This window comes from Mus pahari, chromosome 5 (assembly GCF_900095145.1).
Source record: "Mus pahari chromosome 5, PAHARI_EIJ_v1.1, whole genome shotgun sequence".
NCBI lineage: Eukaryota > Metazoa > Chordata > Mammalia > Rodentia > Muridae > Mus > Mus pahari.
In genome coordinates, this window is record NC_034594.1 from 122,949,604 (window position 1) to 122,974,186 (window position 24,583).

Genomic DNA, 24,583 nt, shown 5'->3' on the forward strand with positions numbered 1-24,583 from the left:
CCCAAAGCATTTTCCATGATTTTGATTTTCATGATTTCACAAAGTTGAAAGTCAAACTATTTAAAACATTCTTTATGAATTGGACACCTATCAAACCCAAGACTCTGGTTCAATGCCCTATCAACTTTAGCTAAGCTTGTCATTCATCTTTCAGTCTCTCTATTATAAGGAACATGAATCTTGGGGTAAAAACGAAGGAAGGGCTTTGGGCTCCCAGGTCACTGCTGTTTGTCATGGTAAGAGGCACATTCCCCACAGTCACAGTTCATGGGACAATCTCAGTGTAGTAGTATCAACAGCTTAATAGCAAACATCCTGCCAGCCAGACTTCAATTTTACAGGAACATACCTGGGGCCTTATACTTTCTGAAGTTGATGTTGGCCAGAACAAAGTGGATAATGGTTGGGCAATCCTTCTCCACATCAGGATTCTTAGGTTTAAAAACATAGCATTCCTTTAATCCTTCCCGATCAAACACATATGGATCAATCTTTGGAAAGGGAAGCTTGTTCATTTTAGCCCACTTCTCTGCAAGCAGAAGTTCCTGCAGGGAAGAGAAAGATGTACTTAGAAATGTTCAGTCTTCATTCATTCTGCTGGTCTGTCCACTGTTCAACATCCATTATCTGCCAGCAGTTGCTAAGACAAAAATAAATAAATAAATAAATAAATCACTGTGCTCAAGGGCTGTGCAAATTGCCAATATCTGTAAAAATGACTCTTTAAAAAACCTCAGTACCATGACATCAGTTCTTAACACAGACTGGCTAAACGGCAGGCATCTGACAAAGGCGTTAATGAACTGATTTGAATAAGAACTTAATTACTAAAGAAAAAGATAAATGGTTCAAAATATTTACAACTATGTGAATGGGTTTTAAGCCTTGGGAGGTTAATGACTCTCACAGTGAAGAATGGAAAAACCCTGCATCTTGTTTTGTCAAATTGACACAGCTAGCTTTATCTGAGAAAAGGGAAGCACAATTGGCAAGATGCCCCAGTAACACTGGCTTGTAAGCAAGCATGTGGAAGCTTTTCTCTCTTTCTTTTCCTTCCTTCCTTCCTTCCTTCCTTCCTTCCTTCCTTCCTTCCTTCCTTCCTTCCTTTCTTTCTTTTTCTTTCTTTTTTCCTCTTCCTCTTCCTCTTCTGCTTCTTCTTCTTCAACACAAAGTTTCTTTCCATAGGCATTTTTCGTAATCAGTGATTGATGGAGGAAGGTTTAGCTCACTGTGGGTGTTGCCACTCATATTTACATAGCTGTGGAGTATATAAGAAAGCAAGCTGAGCAAGCCAGTGAGCAGCACTCCTCCACTGCCTCAGTCTCAGCCTCTGTTCCTGCCTCCAGGTTCCTGCCTCCAGGTTCCTGCTTCCAGGTTCCTGCTTCCAGGTTCCTGCATCAAGATGCTGATCTGATTCCCTGGACAAGTTACATGCTATAAAATGAACTAAACCCTGTGCTTCCAAAGTTGCTTTTGGAAGTTTCATCATGGCAATGGAAATACTAAAATACCCTGTTACTGAATTTTATGCCTGTCATCTCCATCAAAGCATTAAAAAGATCAATTACATTATTATTTTACTAAGAATGTGTCATTCTTCAAGTGTCGTACATCATTAACATGGTATAAGTTCTTGTATAGCTGGTAAGATTGTTTGTAGAGAAAACGCTTTTTTAAAATGCTGGTTGTTTTTTCAGTAGCTACTACACACAGTTAGATTTAGACCTTTTGGTTTTCCGACATTTCTATTTGGATTTTGTATTACTAGTAAATTTTTTTAAAACAATGTTTCCTTTTGTTTTATTTTTAAATTTGTAATAAAATTATATACATTTTAAAAATTAATTCGTTTATGTATATATGATATTTGTATGCCTCTAAATTAGAATTTTTGGCTCCTGCTTATGAAAGGGAAATGCAAAGCAACTTCAGACCTTAGTGCATCAAGTCAGTGAGTTCTGAGTTGAATGAGAAACCCTATATCAAAGAATAGGGGGAGAGCAACTGAGGAAGACATCTATATCCTCTTTATCCACCTCTGGCCTCCACACACAGGTGCAGGCATGTGTACGTACACCACCATTTGTATGCATGCACTCAACATGAAGGTGTACTTACATTGCCCCCACACACACATACACACGCACCCACATACACATATATACACACACACACACCATACAAAGTGTAAATAAATAAAATTTAGAACTAAATTTAACCTGGGAAATCAATGTGGAACGTTGTCAGGAAAAAGGAGGCCTCATTTCTTTTTCTATGTAGTTTCAGGAGCCAGAATAAATAGTTGGTTATAGAGCACCATGGTGTAAAACCACAGATTGGGCATGGTGCCTGAGTGGAAATGTCAGTTCCGTAGCCTGGGGCATTTTTCTGAACTTACTATTCTTAACTATAAAACACAGATTATAATCTGAATAAAAAAAATTACTTAGACCACCATCTCTCACACAGAAAAGGCTATGCAAATATCCAATCAATAAATAAGGATAAAGAGAAGAAAAAAAGATGAAAACAAAAGAAAAAGAAAGGAGGAACCATATTAGAATATGTTTAAAGAGACAAACCACTAAGATGGTAGTTTTTTTAAGCTATTATTGTCATACTGATTAGGTCAATACTGATCATCACTGGCTGAGGGCAAAACACTCAGCGAGTGTAGTTGAATGGCTCTCAGCAGTACAGCATCTAGACGCTATTAGGTGAGGGACATCAGTCAAGTGACCTTTCATATTCAAAACCATCAGAAATGCTATTAAAAAGTTACGCATTTCCAGAAGACAGGGCCATAAGCCTACACTATGTCCTCAGTGTATTTGCTCACTTATACAACAAGTACTGCTATATATATGCTTAAGAGAGGACCTGCATTTGAAGCTTTGATGTGTTAACATCCATAAGAGAGAAACAACTGAAAGTAGTTCAACAGTTTGGGAGAGTAGGGAAGGCAGAAGACAGCCATACACCTGGGATGTATGGGCTAACAGGCCTAGCTGAGACAGACACATGCTAATTAGATGATCCAAGACCAGCTGCCTAGACACAACAGTCACCAGGCACCAAACATGTAAGGGGGCCTAAAGTCACCATGGGAATTGTGAGCCACAGGATAGCATGGGGACTAAAGTGTCACTGCTGTCCCTGACATAACCAGTTCCCGAGCACATCTCTCCTATGCGTCACTGTTTTCCATTTCTCAGCAATTTGCTTTCTGCCTCTGCAAAATGAAACTGATCACCACTCTCATCTTCACAGTGTAGCTGTGAGGATTAGAGATGAGACATGAAAAACTCGAGTGGACAGCAAGTATTTCAATCTGGTACTCCAATTTCAGAAATCATACAGTTTTCAGTACTCTTCATGTTTCAGAAAAGTCATGAACTTTACATGCATATGTGTTTATATATGGGTACATCCCTAAATAGAACTGATCAGTCTGTATAATGGTACGTTTTTGCACATTTTCACCACTAAGCATTTGGAACTGTGTAAGTGATTGGTGTGCCCTTCCCAGGGGAAGTCTACACTCCACTCTCATCATTCCTAAGTTGCCAGTAGTTCGTTCTTTCTATAGTGTTAAGCCCTCCTGGTCTTTCCTCTCAACCTCAAAAGAGATCACAGAGTGACATACGGGAGAGTTTGCAGGGAAGAGAAGGTAATAATTTAATTATATTATAATCTCAAAAATTAAATAAGCAATAAAAATCCTAAATATTTAAGGAATCTGAAATTTAAAAAAAAAGTCATGAATTCTAGGTTGATCAATTCTCCCAAAATGTATAAAGAGATAAAATCTAAGAAAAAGGGGATTCAATACATATGAAAGCAGTTGCTTTCAGAAAATGTTCTTGCTGAATATGGTTCTGCTTTGCTAAGAAGAAATTAGCAGATGTAAAACTTCTCGTTTGAGGTTCTTGAAGACTTTTCTCATTTGTCTTTCCTCCCCCATTGCCCCATGCCGCTGAACTCCTCTTGCTATTTCATGTCTAGCCTTATCCACAGTTATTCATTCCTGATTATTCAACATCACAGTCAGACCAAGGCTCATACAGTAAGGCACTTGCGTGAGGGCCAGGCAAAGCAGCTTTCTAGTGTTTACTAACATGAGTCAGGGGGTGACCAAATGATATATGGCTGCGTGGAGAAAGAAGGAAAGGGAATGAGTTGAGGTAAAGGTCTGACTATTTTTAGCTGGACAGAGTTATGCTGGGATCAGGAAGTGATGGAAACTTTCCCTTTTCTGCTCCAATCCCAATGTGGAAAAGATTAAACACCAGTGACTGAAAGGGCCATGATTACAGGATGGAAAAACGTCTCCTTCCTGACGTCTCCTTTCTCTCCAGTAAGACTGAGAAACAATGACACAGACTGTGAGTAAACCCCTCAATTTGGAAGAATTAAGACAAAAACAATGTTTTAGTGAGCAAAAAAAGCTTGATTCTCAAATCACGGCATCAGAGTGTCCGCAGCTGCTTGATGCCCAGATGCTACACTGTTCTGTACATCCTAAGCTTACATAGTACTAACTGCAAACACAGCTTCTTATCGAATAAAGAATCAGGGTTCCTCTTTCAACGTGGTACTTTCAAAAATGCCCATACTCCTGTTTGAGTACTAAACTATAATTGAAAACCAAACAAACGAACAAAAACCTTAAAATAATTTAACATAGTAGTTCTCAAACTGTTGGTTGTGACCCCTTAGGGAATGGTCTAACAGCCCTTTCACAAGAATTGCCAATTAATTAATTTGGACCTATGATGTATTTCTCTATACAAAGACATATACATAATAATAAATAGGTTTTTCACAAGAGAAAATGATATTTTCATCTATATGCAAACATAGTATATGTTTACCACCCTATAATTTCCTCGTTATTTGAAGCCTATTTTTAAGATTGTGGAGATAGATGACCTAACACACTATATAAATGATGTTTAAGACAATAAAATCATTAAAACTACTAAAGGAACTAAGGTAGGATGGACAGACAGAACCACCACTTAGAATTTACTATTGGTTGTTATAATTACCATCTCTTCTAATAAGGAACTTTCTTTTGTTAGACTTCATGTGCCTCATAATGTAGTTGAGTAGAGGGATACAAAGCTTGCATAACACATGGGGCACTTAGTGTTCCACTAAAATCTGGGTATACACTTGCAAAAACATCCCTGGGAAAATTAATATTGGGTATATGTGCTCACCACAGTGCTCTAACCTCCAGTGACTTAAAGGAGGCCCTAAGAGGATTATCCAATAACCTAGCTATCCACCTGTGAATGTGACCTTATTAAAGAAAAGGGTTCTTCAAAAACATATTATCATAATATTATTACTCGATGTGTATGCCTATGTATGTGTATGTGAATGTATGTGTCTGTGTATATATATGTATGTATGCCTCTATCTCTCTCTTTCTCTGTCTCTCTGTCTCTCTGTCTCTCTGTCTCTCTGTCTCTCTGTCTCTCTCTCTCTCTCTCTCTCTCTCTCTCTCTCTCTGTGTGTGTGTGTGTGNTGTGTGTGTGTGTGTGTGTGTGTGTGTGTGTGTGTGTGTGTGTGTGTGTGTGTAAGTCAAAGGATAACTTCCCTGAGTCATCTTACTGGCCAGAAGAAGGCTCTTCACAATATAATTAAGTCTCTTGAGCTGTGATCAGCCTTGATTGTGGGGTAGGGGTTAAGTACCATGACAGCTTTGCCAATAATAGATGAAGAGACACATAAATAAAAATATCAATAAAAACTGAGGTAGTGACCAAGGTCCCCAAGCCACATTGCAAAGCATGTGCAGAGCTACCAGAACCCACAAAATGAAACAGTTCAACCATGAATCCTAATAGTGAACAAGCCGTGCTCATACCCTCCTCAACTGCAGGACCCCAGCACTGTGACACTACACTTCTTTGTCATTTTAAGCCCTATGTATGATGTCATTTTTTAAATAGCCACTCTGAGAAAGTAACAGGAGAGGTAAACCTATAGGCACAACCGTCAGAGTCCTCCACAGGCATGATGGGTTGCTATTTACCAAGATAACCCAGGCTAGTGTGTCTCTGCAGGCCACTCCATCATCCAGGGTGCCTTACTGTCTGCAGATCTATCTCTTGGACTGACTTGGGTGGGTAGTTCCCCTCACTAGGCCTGATAGAATACTGTGCCCAGAGTCAATTCTTGTAGACTATGATGAGACCCAAGTGAAGAAGTAAATTACATGCAGGGTAGTTCTACACCAAGGTCCATGACCAACAAATAAATGCGGCTAATGTGGACAAACATAGATTAGTTTGTTCTATTTGTGGGTCCCCCAAATGAACTATATGGAGATGAATTGAGCAAACACATGTTATTCCTAACACATGTATGTATAGCCAGCCAAACTTCCATTGATACTTCTGTCCTTTGGCCCCCTCATCGCCTCCTTCCTTTTCCTTCTATTTGATAGAGTAGTCCCAATGTTGTGGCTGGCCTCTGCTCATGAATCATTCAAAGGAACATTGAAAGAGTTAGCCAGACCCACGTGTAATACATGGTATGTGATATAACGAGTTATAACAAAGTGACTTGAAATATTCTTTTCGTAAAATACAGGAAAGTATACCAGCAGTAAACCCAAGTTCTGCTGTTCCCCAGTGGACTTGCTCCTCAATAAAAACCAAAGCAGCCTTCCCCCTAAATTCGGTCTGTTTATTCATGAACTCTCTGCCCTGCCTACTGGGACAAGCATCATGGGGGCTACTGACAGGTAGGCGTTAAATGGAAAGTCAAACAGACACTGTCTATACCTATGTTTTTAAATGAGTAATAAAAGTGAAACTCAAGAAAAATGAAACACAGGGCCGCTCTCCTTGGAGAAACTAATAGGAATAGTGTTCGGAATTACGAGACTCTTTACATCACTTTTTTTTTAAAACAGTGTGTCCTATCTGCTCTAAAGAAAGTAGCATTCCTTATAATACTATTGTTATGTTTGAAGACCAGTTACAATATAGATAGCATGGCTGATACCACCATTAATCAAAAGCCAGGACGTTCATTCCTGTACATCTTCCTAATAAAATCTGAGATTTAACTATACTTAGGAAATGTGACTCATATCAATAAAACAAAAAATGAAGTCAATGACTGTGTGTTTTCCTTCTTTTACTTTTTTCTTTTCTTTTAAAAATAGGGCTCGTATAACCCATACTGGTTATGAACTCAGGGAGCTGAGTGTGATCTAAACTTCTATTCCCTTGCCTCCACTTACCAAAAACTGGTATTGTGTGGGTAGCTCCATCCGGATTTTATGAGGTGCAGGGGTTTGACCTCAGAGATTTATGCATGGCAGGCAAACATCCTACCAACTGAAGCACACGCCCAGTCAATGATGAAATTGCTCACCTTCACAAATGCCCTACTCTTTAATGAAAATGGTGTCTATATCTTAGTCTCATAAACAGAAAAGGAAGCCAGTGAGATGGCTCAGTGACCACAGGTCTGATGACCTCAGGCAGAGCCCAGGAACCCATATGAAGGAAGAAGAAAAGCTACTCTCACAAGTTGTCTTCTGACTACCACACATAAGCCCACATACTTAAACACAAGACACACCGACACACCGACACACACACACACACACACACATCTCTCTCTCTCTCTCTCTCTCTCTCTCTCTCTCTCTCTCTCTCTCTCTCTTAAAAAATATAAACTGGGAGATGGGAAGATGGCCCCTGATTAAAAGCACTTCTTTTATAAGCATGAGAGTCAATTTCCTTCTCTAGCGCCCATATCAAAACCGAGGCAGGGGTGCGAATGACTGTGACCCCAGCACAGGGGAAGGGAGACAGGCAGGACATCAGAGCTAGCTCTCTACCCAGCCTAGCAAAGATGGCGAGGTTCTTTCTCCAAGGAATATGGTACAGAGAGATACTGAACATACTGCTCTGGCCTTAATATATGCCTAAAGTGGTGGGTGTTGCAAACTCAAACGAGTACACCACATACATATAATACACACGCTTGCACACAGACATGCACACACGTATACACATACCTTCAAAGACAGATTAGAAGAGGAACAAATCATCAAAAGATCAGCATTTTTATATAGAAATGTTTGATATATACATGTATATATTCCATATTTTTCATATATTTACTAAGTATATGTTCTTCTTAACCATAAGAAGGAAACATTTTAAAACCCTTTAAAATATTTCTCTTATTTGTGTTACTAAGTGGTACCTAGAACTCCGTGGTAGTACCATCTCATTCAGTAGTAAAGCTCTGACTCATAAAGTGGTGGCTTTGGCATTTTGCCCTCTATTGGTTAAATGAATACTCCCGTGCCTTCCACCATCAGAACCACCTCCTTGGAGTCATCACTGGAGACTACCACCAGGGCATGGGTTCTCAGGTTCTGCCTGTGGTTTGAATAGTACAAGATTTTATTATCCTAGGCTGGGCTTACAGTAAGTCACAATTTTAACCTTTTCCCCTTCCATCTGCCAACTCAGGTTAATCATTCTAAGATTCCAATTTCATGATTTCATTTGTCTGCTGGAAATCCTCCACCAAGTCTCCATTTCCTACCTTCCAGTGTTAAAATTTTCCCTGGAGTCCTCCTCCTGGGCTTACTATCTGTTGGTCACAATCAGCAGCCCAGCATTTCCAACGTGCTGGCAGTCATGTCTGGGCAGTTTACATACCACTCACTCACTGACTTACCTGTTCCCTGACTGCAGGAAGCATCAACACATTCACATCCTGTTCTACAAGGCATAGAGCTCACTATTATCTTACTAATTCCTGTTCTCTTGTTGAATACCACTAACAGCCTCAAAAAAAACTGAATATTAACGTATTTTGAATATTAACGTTTTTAAAATATTATCCACTTTTCATCCTAGGAACTGTTAGCTTTTGCCACAATTAGACTGAACTGACAATTTCGTACAGTCTAGAGTCATCTAAGAAGGGACTATTAATTGATTGTTCAGATCAGATTGGCATATAGGTATTGCCTTGATTTTTAATTGATGTAAGGGCACAGTCTTAGTCAGGGTTTCACTGCTATGAACAGATACCATGACCAAGTAAGTCTTATAAAAAGGACAGCATTTAATTAGGCCTGGCTTACAGGTTATGAGGTTCAGTCCACTATCATCAAGGTGGGAACAGAGCAGGGCAGCATCTAGGCAGGCACAGTTCAGGCAAAACTGAGAGCTCTACATCTTTGTCTGAAGACCGCTAGCCGTATACTCACTTCCAGGTAGCTGGGATGAGGGTCTTAAGCCCATGCCCACAAATACACACCTACTCCAGTAGGGCCACACCTCCTAATAGTGCCACTACCTGTGCCAAGCATATACAAACCATCACAGGCACCCAGCTCACTGTGGGGTGCCCCCTGGGCATTGTTCTCCTTACCTTGAAAGGGGGGCTGGTGTCACTTGGTCTTGCAGAAAAGTCAAAGGAGATGATAAGGTCTACACCTCTCTGAGGTCGCAGAATCAAGGGATATGGCAGGTTAAACGTGAGCCCACTGTCTACCACATGAATCTTTTTACTTTTGACATCCAGGGGTTCATATATTCGTTCAAATTCATCTGGATCTTTAAAAAGCAAAGGCAAGAGAAGAATGAATGAATGAAATGGTCTTCTGACGTTAGTTCAGTTACACAAATGTTTATTTTATACTTGAGAGGCAGAGCATCATGTGGTTAGATTTTCCAGCTTTGTTGGACTCGGGTATAGGTTTAACGCTACCAAATGCTGTTAAATGAATAGCATTAAGTCTTAGTTTCTTCATCTGTAGCATCAAAATGAAAGCAATGATTAAATAAGATGCTAAAGGAAGAACTTAGCTCAGCCCCTGGTATTGACACTAGCCATGATGCCTTTGATAGTATTATATGCCATTACAGTGTCATAACTGACTTGAAAATATTTCTTCAGACATCATCTTGTTTATTTATTTGTAGCATAGAGGTAAAGGAGAGGACATTTAGAAATGGAGGATGAAACACACTGAAAGAAACATCTGGAAAGAGGCATAATCGGAACAGATCCATCTGCCTCCATCTGGACTGAGTGGACATTATACTACGAGATAAGGATCCAAGATAAAAGTCTAAACTGCACACTCCATAAGCACGGGTTGTGTGTCCACATTCAGGCACAAGTCTGGGGCCTGAGCAAGCCAACTAAACACTGATAGATGCTATCAGACTACTGTCCTGTAAGTAAATGCACTGACAGGACAGGACAGTGACGACGGCCATGTCAGAAGTATCAGAAGCCAATGTGGTGAGGGAGGAATGAGCATCCACCTATTCCATGACTAAGGGAGACAGTTCTGAGAGACATCCTTGATCTGGAACAGAACCACAGAACCAGTATTTCTGCAACCGTCTATTTAATAATTTCAGAACCCTTGCCTCAAATACCTGAACATAGAACATAGAGGTACAAAGGCTAAGGAGAGAGCAGCATACAGTCAAGAACACTGAAGTCATTTGTAGTAGAAAGCTCAAAAGGCAGCCACTGAAGAGCACAGAGATGACCCCCGAATACCTTCAAGCTCCATGGCAACGCATCAGTAGCACCTGAGCATGAGTAACCACAATGTTAAATGTTTACTGCAGAGATGTTTCCTAGTATAATAAAACACAAGAATTCATAACTAGTTTGGCTTTGCAAACCCAGTGCTTTCTCTTTTTGTTTTAGCTAAGAGAGTCATCAAAACAGGTCAAAAAGTCAGCTGCCTCCCTTCCTTAACCCCAAGATTGTCTCTGAGGAGCTGCGCATGGTCTAGGTGGGTTCTTAAATGGCACGTGACTGAGTACCGCTGTCCTGCCTCCAAGATAAAGTGACACTGAGCATTCTTTATTGTGGTGCCATCAGCACACGTTTGGAAATCATTAACTGCAGTCCCGCAGACAAAATAAGACTTTCATGATCAAACAGATTTCAGCAAGTCAGAATTGAATACCTTACAGGAACAGCCGTGTAGATGGCATGTTCCTATTCTCCTTGCAGTCCCTGGGAGTAACAGTGGTTTGTGTGAAGGGCCTCTTAACCCCCACAGTAAGCTACCATTCATTTTTTACCTTATAACAAACTATGAATTATGCCAACTAATTGGTGAAGATATCCAACTATTAAAAGGCCTGGCTGGGATTTAAATGTCAGTTGGCTTTGAAAGCCTTAGAGCCCTCAGAGTAACACCTAAACTTGGTAGGCTCTCCCAGTATTTTATGAGGAAGGGTTGGGGGGGAGATCAGGTTTTGAAAGTATATTTGTACTCTTAGGACCAATTTATCATGTGACAACTACTAATATGTGGAAAATGTGTTTTAGGCTACAATGGGCAAACATACTCCTGTGATTGAAAGCACAGACACCCCCCAAGCCTGTAAGTGAGTTCATCTGGTTCTCTGACAGATACAGAAACAACACTGCTCAGCTATTAAAAACAATAAATTTATGAAATTCTTAGGCAAATGGATGGATCTGGAGGATATCATCCTGAGTGAGGTAACCCAATCACAAAAGAACTCACTTGATATGCACTTACTCATAAGTGGATATTAGCCCAGAAACATAGAATACCCAAGATACAATCTCCAAAACACAAGAAAATCAAGAATAAGGAAGACCAACATGTGGATACTTCATTCCTCCCTAAAATAGGGAATAAAATACCCATGAAAGAAGTGGCAGAGACAAAGTTTGGAGCTAAGATGAAAGGATGGACCATCCAGAGACTGCCCCACCCGGGGGTCCATCCCATAATCAGCCACCAAACTCAGACACTATTGCATATGCCAGCAAGATCTTGCTGAAAGGACACTGATATAACTATCTCTGTGAGGCTATGCCAATGCCTGGCAAATATAGAAGTGGATGCCCACAGTCATCTATAGGATAAAACACAGAGACCCCCAATGGAGGAGCTAGAGAAATTACCCAAGGAACTGAAGCGGTCTGCAACCCTATAGGTGAAACAACAATATGAACTAATGAGTACCTCCAGAACTCGTGTCTCTAGCTGCATATATAGCAGAAGATGGCCTAGTCAGCCATCGTTGGGAAGAGAGGCCCCTTGGTCTTGCCAACTTTATATGCCCCATACAAGGGAACGCCAGGGCCAAGAAGTGGGAGTGGGTGGGCAGGGGAGCAGGGTGGGGGGAGGGTCTAGGGGGCATTCGGGATAGCACTTGAAGTGTAAATGAAGAAAATATCTACTAAAATAAGTTAAAAAAAAGAAAGAAAGAAACAACACTGCTATAAGACCGGTAACGGTTAATTAAAGCAGTGGTCCATGACCTGCCTAATGTTGCAACCCTTTACTACAGTTCTGGCTTTGAATCATAAAATAATTTTGTTGTTGCTTCATAAATGTAATTTTACTACTATTATGAATTTTAATGTAAATATATGCTATGCAGGATATCTGATATATGCCCCTCATGAAAGAGTTGTTCAGCCCAAAGGCATAGTGACCCACCAGTTAAGAATTCTACCTTAAAGAGTTAAGTTGTATCTGATGAATCCATCACATAGATTCAATTTACAACAGACAAATATTTGGATATCTGTGTCTTGAACTCTGGCCTGAGTTATCTCATGTCCACTTCTTAGTCAAGATAATGTGTGTCACAGTAAACACTATAAACACAAAGTAAACAGGAAAGAAGTCACATGACTGATGAGTAACTCCTCCAAAATTTGTTTCTACAGACAATTAACTATTTTACAATAAACTAATATGGAGATTTTTATTATTTTATAATTTATCTTGTTTCAAAATGTCTGAAAGCTGACGTTATAGATATGAGATAACTGCACTTTTTTTTCTCATTTTAGACTAAGAACTGTTTTAAGGCACTCAAAATTTAATATGTATGAGCAGAGTTGCCATAGAATAAGATATAAGCTTCTTCTAATATTAATGTGTAGATTGGACAAAATCTAAAATGTAAAGCCTTTACTTTTCCTTAGGTTCCATGAAGAATCTGTACAATTAAAAGGGGAATATCTTCTCATTATCTTAAAAGTGGCATTTCAGTTGTACAATATGGAAGGGGTATTTTGGGTTCTGTTTTACTTTTTGTTTTTCTTGTAAAATGTGAAACTTTAATTATTTAAAGCAAAGGCACAGGTAAACACTGTAGGTTATACAGGGTTACAATCAAAAATCCAACAGTTCAACGAAATACACTTGTCACTTTGCGTGTCCAATGTATTACCATGTCATCTGTTCTCTGGAGGGAAGAGGTATGTAGATCCACAGATGTAATGTAAAAGTTGGATTTTAAATAGCATCTACCCTTTTGTTAATAAGAAATTTTAATTAATTTCAGAATAAGAAATTAATTAAAAATTGCTTGCTAATCTAGAGCAGCAATAACTTTCAAGCTAAAACTCATCTGTTTTTATTTTTTATTACTGTGATTTACTTCTTTCTGTGTGGCGCGGGAGGTCACGCACATGCTATGGCCCACATATAGAGGCCAAGGACAACATGAGAGAGTTGGTTCTTTCATATGAGTCTTAGTGGTTTCACTTAGGGTGTCAGACAAGACAGTAAGTGACTTCATGCACTGAGCTATAAACAGGAATTTTAATAAACTCTTTTGAACCAAAGGGATCACAGTTTGTGATAAACCTTTTAGCCTTCACAATAAACAAGGGATTTTTCTAAAAGTCCTACAGGACTGGAAGAAGATAAGATTTATTTCTGTAAAACCCTCATCTGTATATGCACTAACAAGCTCAGTGAATTCAGCCTAATACACAATTATGTTTAGCAATGGTGGTATCTAAACAATACATTTGGAGGAATTTATTATTGAACTAACTAGAACTTTTACATATATATTTCTATCAAGTAAACATGAAACACATTAAAAATAATTTAAATGAAGTATTCACTGAGATGTAAGAATAAACCTTTTCCCAAATATTATTAACAGAAAACAATTTTATGTTAGAACATGTCAAGAGCATCTCAAAAACTGAAGCTGGAGAAATTGCTCAGTGTTTAAGGGCACAAATTGTCCCTGCAAAGGATCCAAGTTTAATTCCTAGCACCCACATCAGGCAGTGCACAACTGGAAGTCCAGCTTCAAGGAGCCAACGCCTCTCTTGCCTCTTTGTGCACACACACTGACCCATAACTAGATAATAAAAAATTTAATACTCGCCGGGCCTGGTGGTGCAGGCCTTTAATCCCAGCACTCGGGAGGCAGAGGCAGGCGGATTTCTGAGTTCGAGGCCAGCCTGGTCTACCAAGTGAGTTCCAGGACAGCCAGAGCTATACAGAGAAACCCTGTCTCGAAAAACCAAATAATAATAATAATAATAATAATAATAATAATAATAATACTCTAAAACAAATCTCAAGAACAAATATTTAGTGCATATGCTATACATTTTAGAATGATGGACATATAGTTGCTTATGTTGATTTTACTTCTTTAAATTGCTAATAAGTGTTTTTATTTTTTTTTTTCAGGGAAAGGGAATGAGACAAGGTGATATATACACAGCAATTCTTCTCCAAACCTCACAGCAAGGGGAAACCCCAGCCTGGTCACACTTGTGTATAGCCATGCCCACACCGACCTAGAGCTCCCTCAAAATGGCTTGTTTTCTCTTTCCTATTAGTGTTATTATAGCCAAAACAGAAAAATCCTTCCATGAATGAGCTCTTAGAAGAAAGGCCTTAAGGTGCATTTAATCTTCACAACAGCAGTGGTTACACTGAATGTGCTGCCTGGTGAATCTTGAGGACCACGTATGTTGCGAGTGCTTCTAAACTTTGGATGAATGCAGAAAGGAATGAAGGAAAGAAACCAGGTGAGAGTTCTGAACAACTGTTAAGACAAGGTGAGCAATAAAGACATATAATTCCTACAGTCACCGAATTTGGCTAATCAAAATACAGGGTGACCGCATTCAATTCTCATCTCACTTAAGCAGCAAATGATTGCTTATTCTCAATATGCCCCCAAATGTCTTTGTGTTGTTTATATACACATAAACATATTGTTTAATATTAAAAAAATAATTGGGAATTCTGTGCTCTCTCTTACGGTCCTAACACTGACAAATAAAAGCATATTCGATACTGTAAAACTGCCAGGAAGTTCTTTAAATGTGGGGAACATTTGCTAGGATGTATGCAATGCAAACCTCTGATGAACTGTATTGGCAAAATGATACTGAAAAAGAGATGAAACAAAGTATACACCAAGAAAACTTCCATTCTTGCATCAGCAAAACAATGACTAATAAAGCCACAGGGACGGGTGTGTAATGGAGGGAAGACTTAGAAGCCAACCAGACCCTGAGACCTGTGGCCCAAGCCAAGATCTGCTGAGCCATTTGGAACAAAGACAACAGAACTAGTTTCTCTGATATTCTTTGTCTAGAAAGTTAAGTAGCTGAAGGTCCTTTATAGATCTAACAGCTATGAGTATAATTTGCTTGATCCCATCAGCAGTCACCGTAAAGCACAAGTTTCAAAAGAAGCACTTACCACAGGACAGTCAAGACAAACATATGCCACAAAACAAGAAAAATAATGCCACCAGCTGTTTTAATCCATTTTTAATTCGGGCAAACTTACTTTATCACAATTAGACTTTTATTACAGATAATATGCATAGATTTAGGGATAATAAATGTATAATTAAAAGTAACTCATGCCTGGCAGTGGTGGCGCACGCCTTTAATCCCAGTACTTGGGAAGCAGAGGCAGGCAGATTTCTGAGTTCAAGGCCAGCCTTGTCTACAGAGTGAGTTCCAGGACAGCGAGGGCTATACAGAGAAACCCTGTCTTGAAAAAAGAAAAAAAGTAACTCATATCCAAAAATTTAAGGCCATGCACACAATACAAAATGCAATGTTTGTTCCCCTTAAAGTCAGACAAACAGAAATCAACAACAAATTCTGAAGCCTATAATAATTTCCAAAGGCAATGGGAAAGCTTCAGGGAACTTTGTTGTTGTTTTAAATATCTGATCTAAAGTTTTACAGCATCATAGTAATGACCTTAAGACAGAGATGATTAAAAATGATATTTAGACGACTAAGAAAAGATGATGGTGTGATTGAGAAGAAAATTTCAGGCCACCATATAAAAGATGTATCGCATATTACTTACCAGCAAGGCTAACATAACATTTAATCTGGACATCACAGGGAACTTTAGAATAAAAAGTTACTACACTTGGGAATTTCGCTTAGGGACAAGTGTGAAAGTGACTAGATACTTAACCAAGCAACTTCACAAAGTTTCCTAATCTTGTCTGAAAACTGGAGAGGCATTTTCCCTGTCCAGATGGGCACTGCAGAAGGCTCCACTCCAACCCCTATGCTGCACGTTCCCTGTCACCACAAGGGGGCGCCAGGCCTAGAGAACTTTCATCGCATCCTCAAAGATCCCATCTGTAGAGACCTGGCCTTTTCCAAAGAGGCCCGCCCACGGGACAGGAGGAAATGAGACATAGTGGTGCTGCTTCTTCTCTTTCTGCTGCCAGGCACGACTGTGGAGGCGTTTGGGGAATGAGTCTGGTGTTTTTGGAGTCACTCCTGGAAGCCTTGGACTTGCTTCTCTAATCCTTAGAACAACTCAGGAAGCACCTATTTCACGGTAGAGGTTTCCTGTTGTCTCTAGGGGAACCCTGATCAATTAAGAAAGTACTTCAAAGAATATTGTCTATACTAGCATGGCTAGGCCATTTCCTATCCAATGTATTTTTTTCAATAGGAGCAGGAATGGTAGTAGTAGTAGTAGTAGTAATGTCTCTCACAAGTCAATGTTCTTAAAATTGAGTATAATTAAATGTTGACCGGAATTAAAAATGCTTCTCCCCAATTAAAAATAAAGATATCCTGAAGTAGTTTACATGGCTGACATACCTGCTACTGCTGCGTCCAGCTCGTCGTCATCGAAGGAATCCTGGGAGCTGAGGTCTCTCAGGGGAGACAGTGGATAAGATGTGTTGAGATTCAAGCCCAGCATGAAGTTATGTACCTTTCCCGCGCGTCCTTCTCGGGTATTGAATAAAGTCGAGTCACTCACCAAGGCCATTAGCATCCGATGGACCCAACTTGCTTGGTTGTCGTTTTGGTACTCTTTTTCAGCTTCTTCATTCTCGGTGCCTGAAGTGGAGGAACATGTCACATGCCAAATATCTACACACATGCCACACAGGTTTTGATTACTATTAGCTTTGTTAATCATCAAAATTAAAACTGAAGTTCTAGGGCCTTTGCACAATAAAATAAAATAAATGCCCAGTGGTTTTTTGCTTCCAAGACCTCATAGTTACCATTTACCTACACACAAGGTCAGTCTATATTCTTCACTGAAACCTCTGGATCTATTTAAAATTTTCACATAAAAATTTTTCTTCCTTCTCCCTCTCCCTAGCTTTCATCCAACACACACACACACAACACAGACACACACTGAGAACCCATATTACTTCATACTACTACCTATGTTTTCTAATTTTTCCTAAGAGTCCATATCCTGCTTAATAAACATCCGAGGATTACAAAAAGCTAGGCAGGACAGCAGACCCACCATCTGACTGCTGATAAATAAACACTCTCATACATCGATCTTATGACCTGCTTATAAAGTCTGGGGATTTAAAACTCTGTAATTTAAACAAATGATATAAAGAGTTTTAAAATTCTCCAGTGGTCCAGAGAAGCAATGAAAAATGATTTCCTCCTCGCAAACCTTGCCCAGATCAACTCCAGGGGAGGGCTCATTCTGTGTTCGAATCCTCTCCACGTTTAGTGTGTCTGAGGGAACCACTTTCCAGCCTTCCGTTCCTCATTAGGAAGTCAATCGCACAGGGTTATAATGAGAGTTATGGTGATTTGGGTCCCAGGGTAAAGTTCTCAGGGAAGTGGCTGGCCTTAGATTCCAGCTGGGAACAGAAAGCCTTATAGCTGGCAAACAGCAGCATAATCTTATCAGTGTCAAAGAGCAGCTGCTCAGAACCCTTCTGCTCTGGCATCTAGGAACCAAGTCAATAAATATACACACATACATAAAATTCTGTGTATTGATGGGTTATTTTTTCTTAATTTTTTAAAAAAACTTATTTGTGCTTTATGGTGTTTTGTCTGCACATTTACATGGATTGCTTGAGAAGGCCAGAAGAGGGAGTCAGATTCCTTGGAACTGGAGTTCCAGATGGTTGTAAACTGCCACAGGGCCTCTGGTAGAAGCTGCGAATGCTTTTAATTGCTCAGCCAACTCTCTACACCGACCACCACCACCTCCTATGTTTTGAAAGATGAGAATCTATATTCAACTTCTACAATTTCCAATAAATATATACTAAACACACATAAAGCTGTAAGCAGACATCTGAGTAACTTAACTCTTCCTTATAGAGAAAAAAAGAAATGGATCTGAAAAAGATTCAGACAGCATGCTTCCAATTATATACCACTCCAGGAGAGACAACAGTACGGAGGGGGCAGAGGGATGAGTTTTCCCCCCGGCTGCCCAATGGTTAGGAAGAGAAGATTTTGAGAGCTGTAAAACAACTCCATGTGATATTCTAGTGCATCATCCACATCGGGCATAACCCCCAGAGGGAACTCTCCTCCAAGCAAGCTCAGAGAGACCATGACATGTCCACTGAAGGACATCCATGTAACAGAGAGCACACTCTGATGGGACGAGTTATAGTGGGGGTGGGGAGGGGGCATTGTCTGGGCGAGAAGGAGGCAGGAGGTTTACCAAAAAGACCTATCTGTTCCATCTCTCATGGAACCTAAAATGGCTCTCATAATATTTGTTTTAAAAGAACAGTAAGAACTAATACACAAGTATTCGCAGTATCATCCTCTAACTTAAAACAAAAACAAAAACAGCAAATTCAAAGTTCTTGAACTTCTCAGCCTCAAAAACTGGCTAGTGCTGAATCGTGACTAAATGTCCTGGTCACTTCTGGGATTTACTCAGTAAGTAACAATCAGCTACGTCCACTTCATGACCTTTACTAACTATTCTCAAAATACTAGACATAGGGCATGAGGCCCCTTTGTACTGGCTTGTTTCCTTCATCAAAAACAAATTGTAAAATGCAAGTCTGATCAACTAGCAAAATGTAAAATTTGAACTTTTAAATGAAGACTTCTGAATTAAGGCGTGTTTCTTGCGGGCTGGGGCCTTTTCCAGGGCATCAGCTATTAAGCAGGGCTACTGGTCAAATCGGTAACCCAGGACTGAACCCTAGCTTGGCTCCACCCTGCTAAAGGCTTAGATGCCAGAAGGAAGTTGCTTTGTAGTTTTTCGTTTTATTTCTTCTTTTTATTTTATTTCTCTCTCTCTCCTGCTCCCTCTCCCTCCCCTCTGTGTGTGTGTGTGTGTGTGTGTGTGTGTGTGTGTGTGTGTGTGTGTGTGTGTGTGTTTATATAAGGCACAGCACATTCTTCCCTATGCCATGGTCATGAGCAGCTACATCCTGTGGTGAGGTAACTGCTCTGAGCCTTGCATAAACTTGTCTTATACAGACATAAGAGCAGCCTGGCTATGAGAAGAGAATCTTAGTTTTTAGTGATAATTGGAATGGGTGGAGAGCAAGCATCCACCACTGAATCCCATGCCTGGGAGAATTCGTTGTTTTGGACAAAACTGTCTTCTGCTTTCAAAATCTAAACAGTCATATTCAAATGGGAGAAGATTCTAAGTTCTAAATGCTTTTTCATTGCCTATCTGTGTGTGTGTGTGTGTGTGTGTGTGTGTGTGTGTGTATGTGTGTGTGTTTGAAATATTGGGTACATTTTTATCAACTGTTTTGTTGGAAAGTTTTCCACGTATACAATCTCATTTTTTTCATTAACAAATACCATGATGCAACAAATATCTCCCATCCTCCCTCATCCTCCTCACCTTCATCCTCATCTCAAATGTCCTGCTGACCACTCGGACCCACACCAAACTGATAACTCGCTGCCGTGCCCCAAAGCAAAAAGCAAATCCCTGATACCCACAGGTAAAAAGTCTTGATGATTTTAACACGCTTGCCCACTGTGCTCTTACTTAGAGTTGGGTTACTGACCATAGCGGGAAGTCAAGGAGCACGTTGACAGGCAGACCTTTCACATGGCTCAATGATTATTTTAAACATAAATATTTTCACTAAGGTTGAAGTCACTAAACATATCCCCCAATCCCTCTTTTCACACTAAGAGGTCCCAGCTTGTTAAATGGGCTTTGGACAGAATTCAGTATCAGCAATCACTTCAGACAGGCCCATCTGTTGTGGTACGTACATATATGTGAGACGTTAAAAGCAAGGGAAAGACGTGATTGTGTTGCCTCTCATGTTCTATGCAACAGTCCTGTCTGCCTCGGGACAGCCCCCGTGCTGACACTCCAGGACTTAGGTTGTCATCAGTGCTTAGAGACATAGAGATGGGTTGGATGGACAGTGCTCTCCCCTCCCCCGCTCACCCTCTCTCAGAGGCTCTCACTCTCTCACCTTTGGGTCCTTGGGCCTCGTCATCGCTGTCGGAGCTATCGTTACTTACGATGTGCTTCGCTGTAATATTTTCTATGGGAAGAAGACAAAAATCATTGAGACATCTTGGGGATCAAATTCACAACTAAATGTACGGGGAAGATGAGGGAATATTGGTGCAAGTCTTTAATTCCAGCACGCAGGTGAGGGCAGGCAGAACTCTCTGAGTTCAAGGCAAGTTCCAAGCCAACCAGGGCTATGTGGGGAGACTAGGTCGTATTCCTTTTTAACTACAGAGAAGTGATCTGAGCAAAACTACAGGAGGAAGATTACTGTGTCTACCTGGAACTTTAACCTTAGTGTTGTACGTGGAGACTCATCAGATTCGCTAGTTCTTAAAAATGTATCACTGAGTGAAATAATAATATCCCAGTAAACAAAATTAATCAGTGTAAATTTATCAATTCCTAGTTTTAAGGAAAGGGCTTTTATGAGTTCATTGTAACTCTAATAACTGCTTGATTATATTTTTTAAGTAGTGTTTATAAAGGAGAATAAAGGACAAAACCAGATCTACAAATGATCTACTAAAGAGTCCAGAACATGGAGAACAAGTACTCACTTTATTTAACTTCTGATTTTTTGCCAACACTGAAAAACCATCTGTCGGTTTCCAGTATGTGAATAACTTGGGTGTGTTTTTTTCTTTCAAAGCATACTAAGACCAGCTATGAAAGCTAAGAAGCACTGCACAGTCTTAACATCAACATAGTGGTAAAAGCTGGTCTAACAATTCACCATCCTTTACCCAGGGGAAATGCATCTAATTTGTGAAACCTGACAACTATTCTCGTGATTAATATTTGCAGAAAAATCAGACTTTCTGCTGGTTCATATGAACTATTCTTCATAGTGACTTTTTCTTCTCTGCTAGCAAATAGAAAAGACTATATTTCTTTATTCAATTTCAATACACTAGATCCAAATTTAGCAACTTTACTCACAGAATCACTTGGGAGAATGCAAGCTCAAAAAACCAAGGGATGTGGCATGCAGCTTCCCCTATTTCTCTCTTTATACATGTTAAACTCACACAAATAGCAGGTGTATGGACAGTTACATAATGAAAAGGTTAGTAAATTCCTGAAAGGTTAAATTTAACTTTTACTGGCGTTAATTATTAAGTACAAAATTCAACAAAATAAAATACTCAAAATGTGATTTTTCTTTTCATAGTATAACTATGACAGTAGTAATTCTGTTGCACAGCAGAGGGGGGAAGTAAGAAGGACATACTCCAGTTGTCATACACTTTGGGTGGCTCTACTGCTATATGCACTTTTCTTTCCTTAAACATTTTCTCTTGTCTGTCTCTGTGGCTTCCATATGTATGTCTTACTTTGGCTGCATTTGGTATGCTAATTTAAGAAAATTCCATTGTTTTCTTTCTAAGGATGTTTTCAGAGCTTGACTGGATTTAACTGAACTCATCTCTTGTGTTTTTACATAGCTCATTTTAGTAGCAAAATTTCCCACATTAAAAAAAAAATCAAAAAAAAACAACAACAACAACAAAACAAAAAACAAAAAAGAAACTCTTTGAGCAAGTAAATTATTTCATTTAAAGTTATTTAATCAGGGTCCAGTTCACCTTAAAATCTTTGCTAAGGCAATAGAGAAAACAAAAAACAAAAAAACAAAAAAAAAAAAACAAAACAGGCAAACAAGTCCCCTCTGGGTGCCCCTTAAAAAGAGAGACCCCACTTAGTCAAAGGATGAAGCAGTCCCCAGAAGCCCTGAGTCCCCTCAGTCACCTCTTCTGGAAACCCTTACATAATCTGAGGTAGCATGCCTCCTGCTGACCAGTGGAGCCCAAGAACACAATATGCACTGCCCTCAGCCTGACACACAGCAGCCAGTGGCCAGACTGCTGGCCCCGAAGGGACTTCTCCACAGAGATTTCTCAGCACTGTGCGCTGTAAACATCTTCCTTTTTCTTGGCCTGCAGCCATTGTCTCGCCCACCTTCTGATGTGTAATTTCAGCCCTATTCTCTTCCTGCCTTAGGAGGAAAAAAATAATAATTAACCTGAGTTATCAGGATTATTCAGCAGAGCAGGAACACAGGAAGCAGGCCACCCGCGTGGGCTCCCTCTCTGCTTTCCTTTCTCTTTTTAAAAACCTTCACGTAATTCAGAAAAGACTTGAGTGATTCAGAAAAGACTCAGTGACTTCCACAAAGCTAAAGTTGAACATCCCTGGTCACCTACCAGGGATGCCACTAAAATCAACCAAGCAGGATTATCGCATCCCTACTCTTTAGCTCAGGCTAATCCAGATCTTCCTATAAAGCTCACGTTAGGTATCATCTTATGATCTTCTGGTGGGTAACCCCAACTTGCTGTTGTTGTTGGTATAATGTTGGGGATCAAATCTAGGGCCCTGCACAAGCCAGATAAGTAACTGACCACTGAAGCTGCCTCCCAGACCTTCATCTTTATTCACTTTGATGATGTTTTAACCATGAAGAGATTGCGACTCTGTATCAAAGATCACCTCTGGCTACAGATAGTAGTCACTTTGCCCACCCCTTGCCTTAGTGATGCTTGGATGGACCAAGTACTACAAGCTATCGCTGCCCTTTCTGGTTGACTCAATGTGTATCTAGAAATAGTTGGTCCTAATGAAATGTTACAATCACTTTCCCAATACTTAGTTATGATCCCAATGAACAAACGGTGCTCTGAAAGAGCAGACGAATGAATCCTCGCATGCTACATATAACTACCAACAACTGAAAGAAAATCTCTCAGGAGGAGAAACAGTACTACTACTCAGAAGGACACGCATGGTACTCCACACCAGGTTACAATTAGTTTCTCTTCTGCATATAAAGCTTTATGTCAATAGCCATTGCCATGGTCGCCGGAGGTCATATATTAGGAGGGAAAAGCACAGTAAACATTTTACATGAACACATTTTTAAAAAATGAATTGATTATTTTAAAAATGTCAAATTTTTTTTGTATTCTGTGTTCTCCAAACAGACCAGTGATATTTCGTGAACAGGGGGTGGGGAAGAGGTAATTGACTCGTAGGCCCTGATCCCCGATACACTGCCCAAGTTCACTCATTCATCACTCTTGTTTGTTTTCTTTCTGAGACAGGATTTCATGTGTCCCAAGGAGTTGTCTGACTTGTGCCCCATGCCCGGGGTCCATGTTCCTGGGAATCAAGTGCAGGATTTTTCAGGCTATTGAGTGCTCTATAAATAGAACCACATCCTTGTCCCAAAAACTTAAATTCAGCATTCAATGGCCTCTTCCACAGTCCATCAAAACATAGTGCTTACTGGACATAGACCTCAAACTGCTGGGCAAGTCATGAATACATGCACCACTTTTTTTAAAAGTCAGATTTATTCATCCAGAAAAATGTATTTCTAGAGTTCTATTTTAATAATGAATATAATCCACTAGTTCTCCATAGAGGTTGTCTATTTTTTAAAGATTTAGAACACTAATTTTGAATTATAGGATGTTTGATTTAAAGAAAACCATTAGTTTTAGCTTACAAGACATGACTTAATTTATCTGCTTTTTCTTTTTGCTTTTGTAGTGTGAACTAGAATCATCTGATCAGCTAGAAATGAATGCCGGATGTCCTGGTAAAGATCTTCTTAGGATCAATGAGTAGTATTTGTAAATTTCACAACTGGAATGCCATAAGAGTACTCCAATAACTTGGATATGATTTTTAGGAAACGCTTAAATTGTTTCAACCAAGATAATGATGAATTCAGAATTAAAATCCTTATGAAGATTTAATGTTCTCCACATATGTGAGTAATTTATCAGTATAGTTAATTATCAGTGTAGCTTTTCATCAGCCCAAGCCTTTTACAATACCTAATTCCTCTTCCATTGTAGAACCTTTATTCTGTGAGCCAGAAACTCCCAAAACTCTGTTGAACAGTATAGAAAAGGCACTGCCCCAGACACCTGAAATAAACGAGAAACACAGAATAACTTAAAATGCATTCAAATTTAAATTACTTGAGGAAGAGAGAGAGGGAGAGAG

At 39.7% G+C, this 24,583-nt stretch overlaps 1 protein-coding gene across 1 annotated transcript in view; it reads right to left on the reverse strand.

Moving 5' to 3' along the window:
- Window positions 1-24,583, reverse strand: part of Pla2g4a (phospholipase A2 group IVA) — a 138,851-nt gene that overhangs the window by 11,577 nt on the left and 102,691 nt on the right. Inside the window, exons 12-16 of the mRNA XM_021197604.1 lie at window positions 24,412-24,504; window positions 20,526-20,597; window positions 16,930-17,172; window positions 9,427-9,611; window positions 350-545 (exon numbers count right to left, since the gene is read on the reverse strand). Of these exons, the coding sequence (XP_021053263.1) occupies window positions 350-545; window positions 9,427-9,611; window positions 16,930-17,172; window positions 20,526-20,597; window positions 24,412-24,504 (789 nt within the window). The remainder of the gene's footprint in view (window positions 1-349; window positions 546-9,426; window positions 9,612-16,929; window positions 17,173-20,525; window positions 20,598-24,411; window positions 24,505-24,583) is intronic.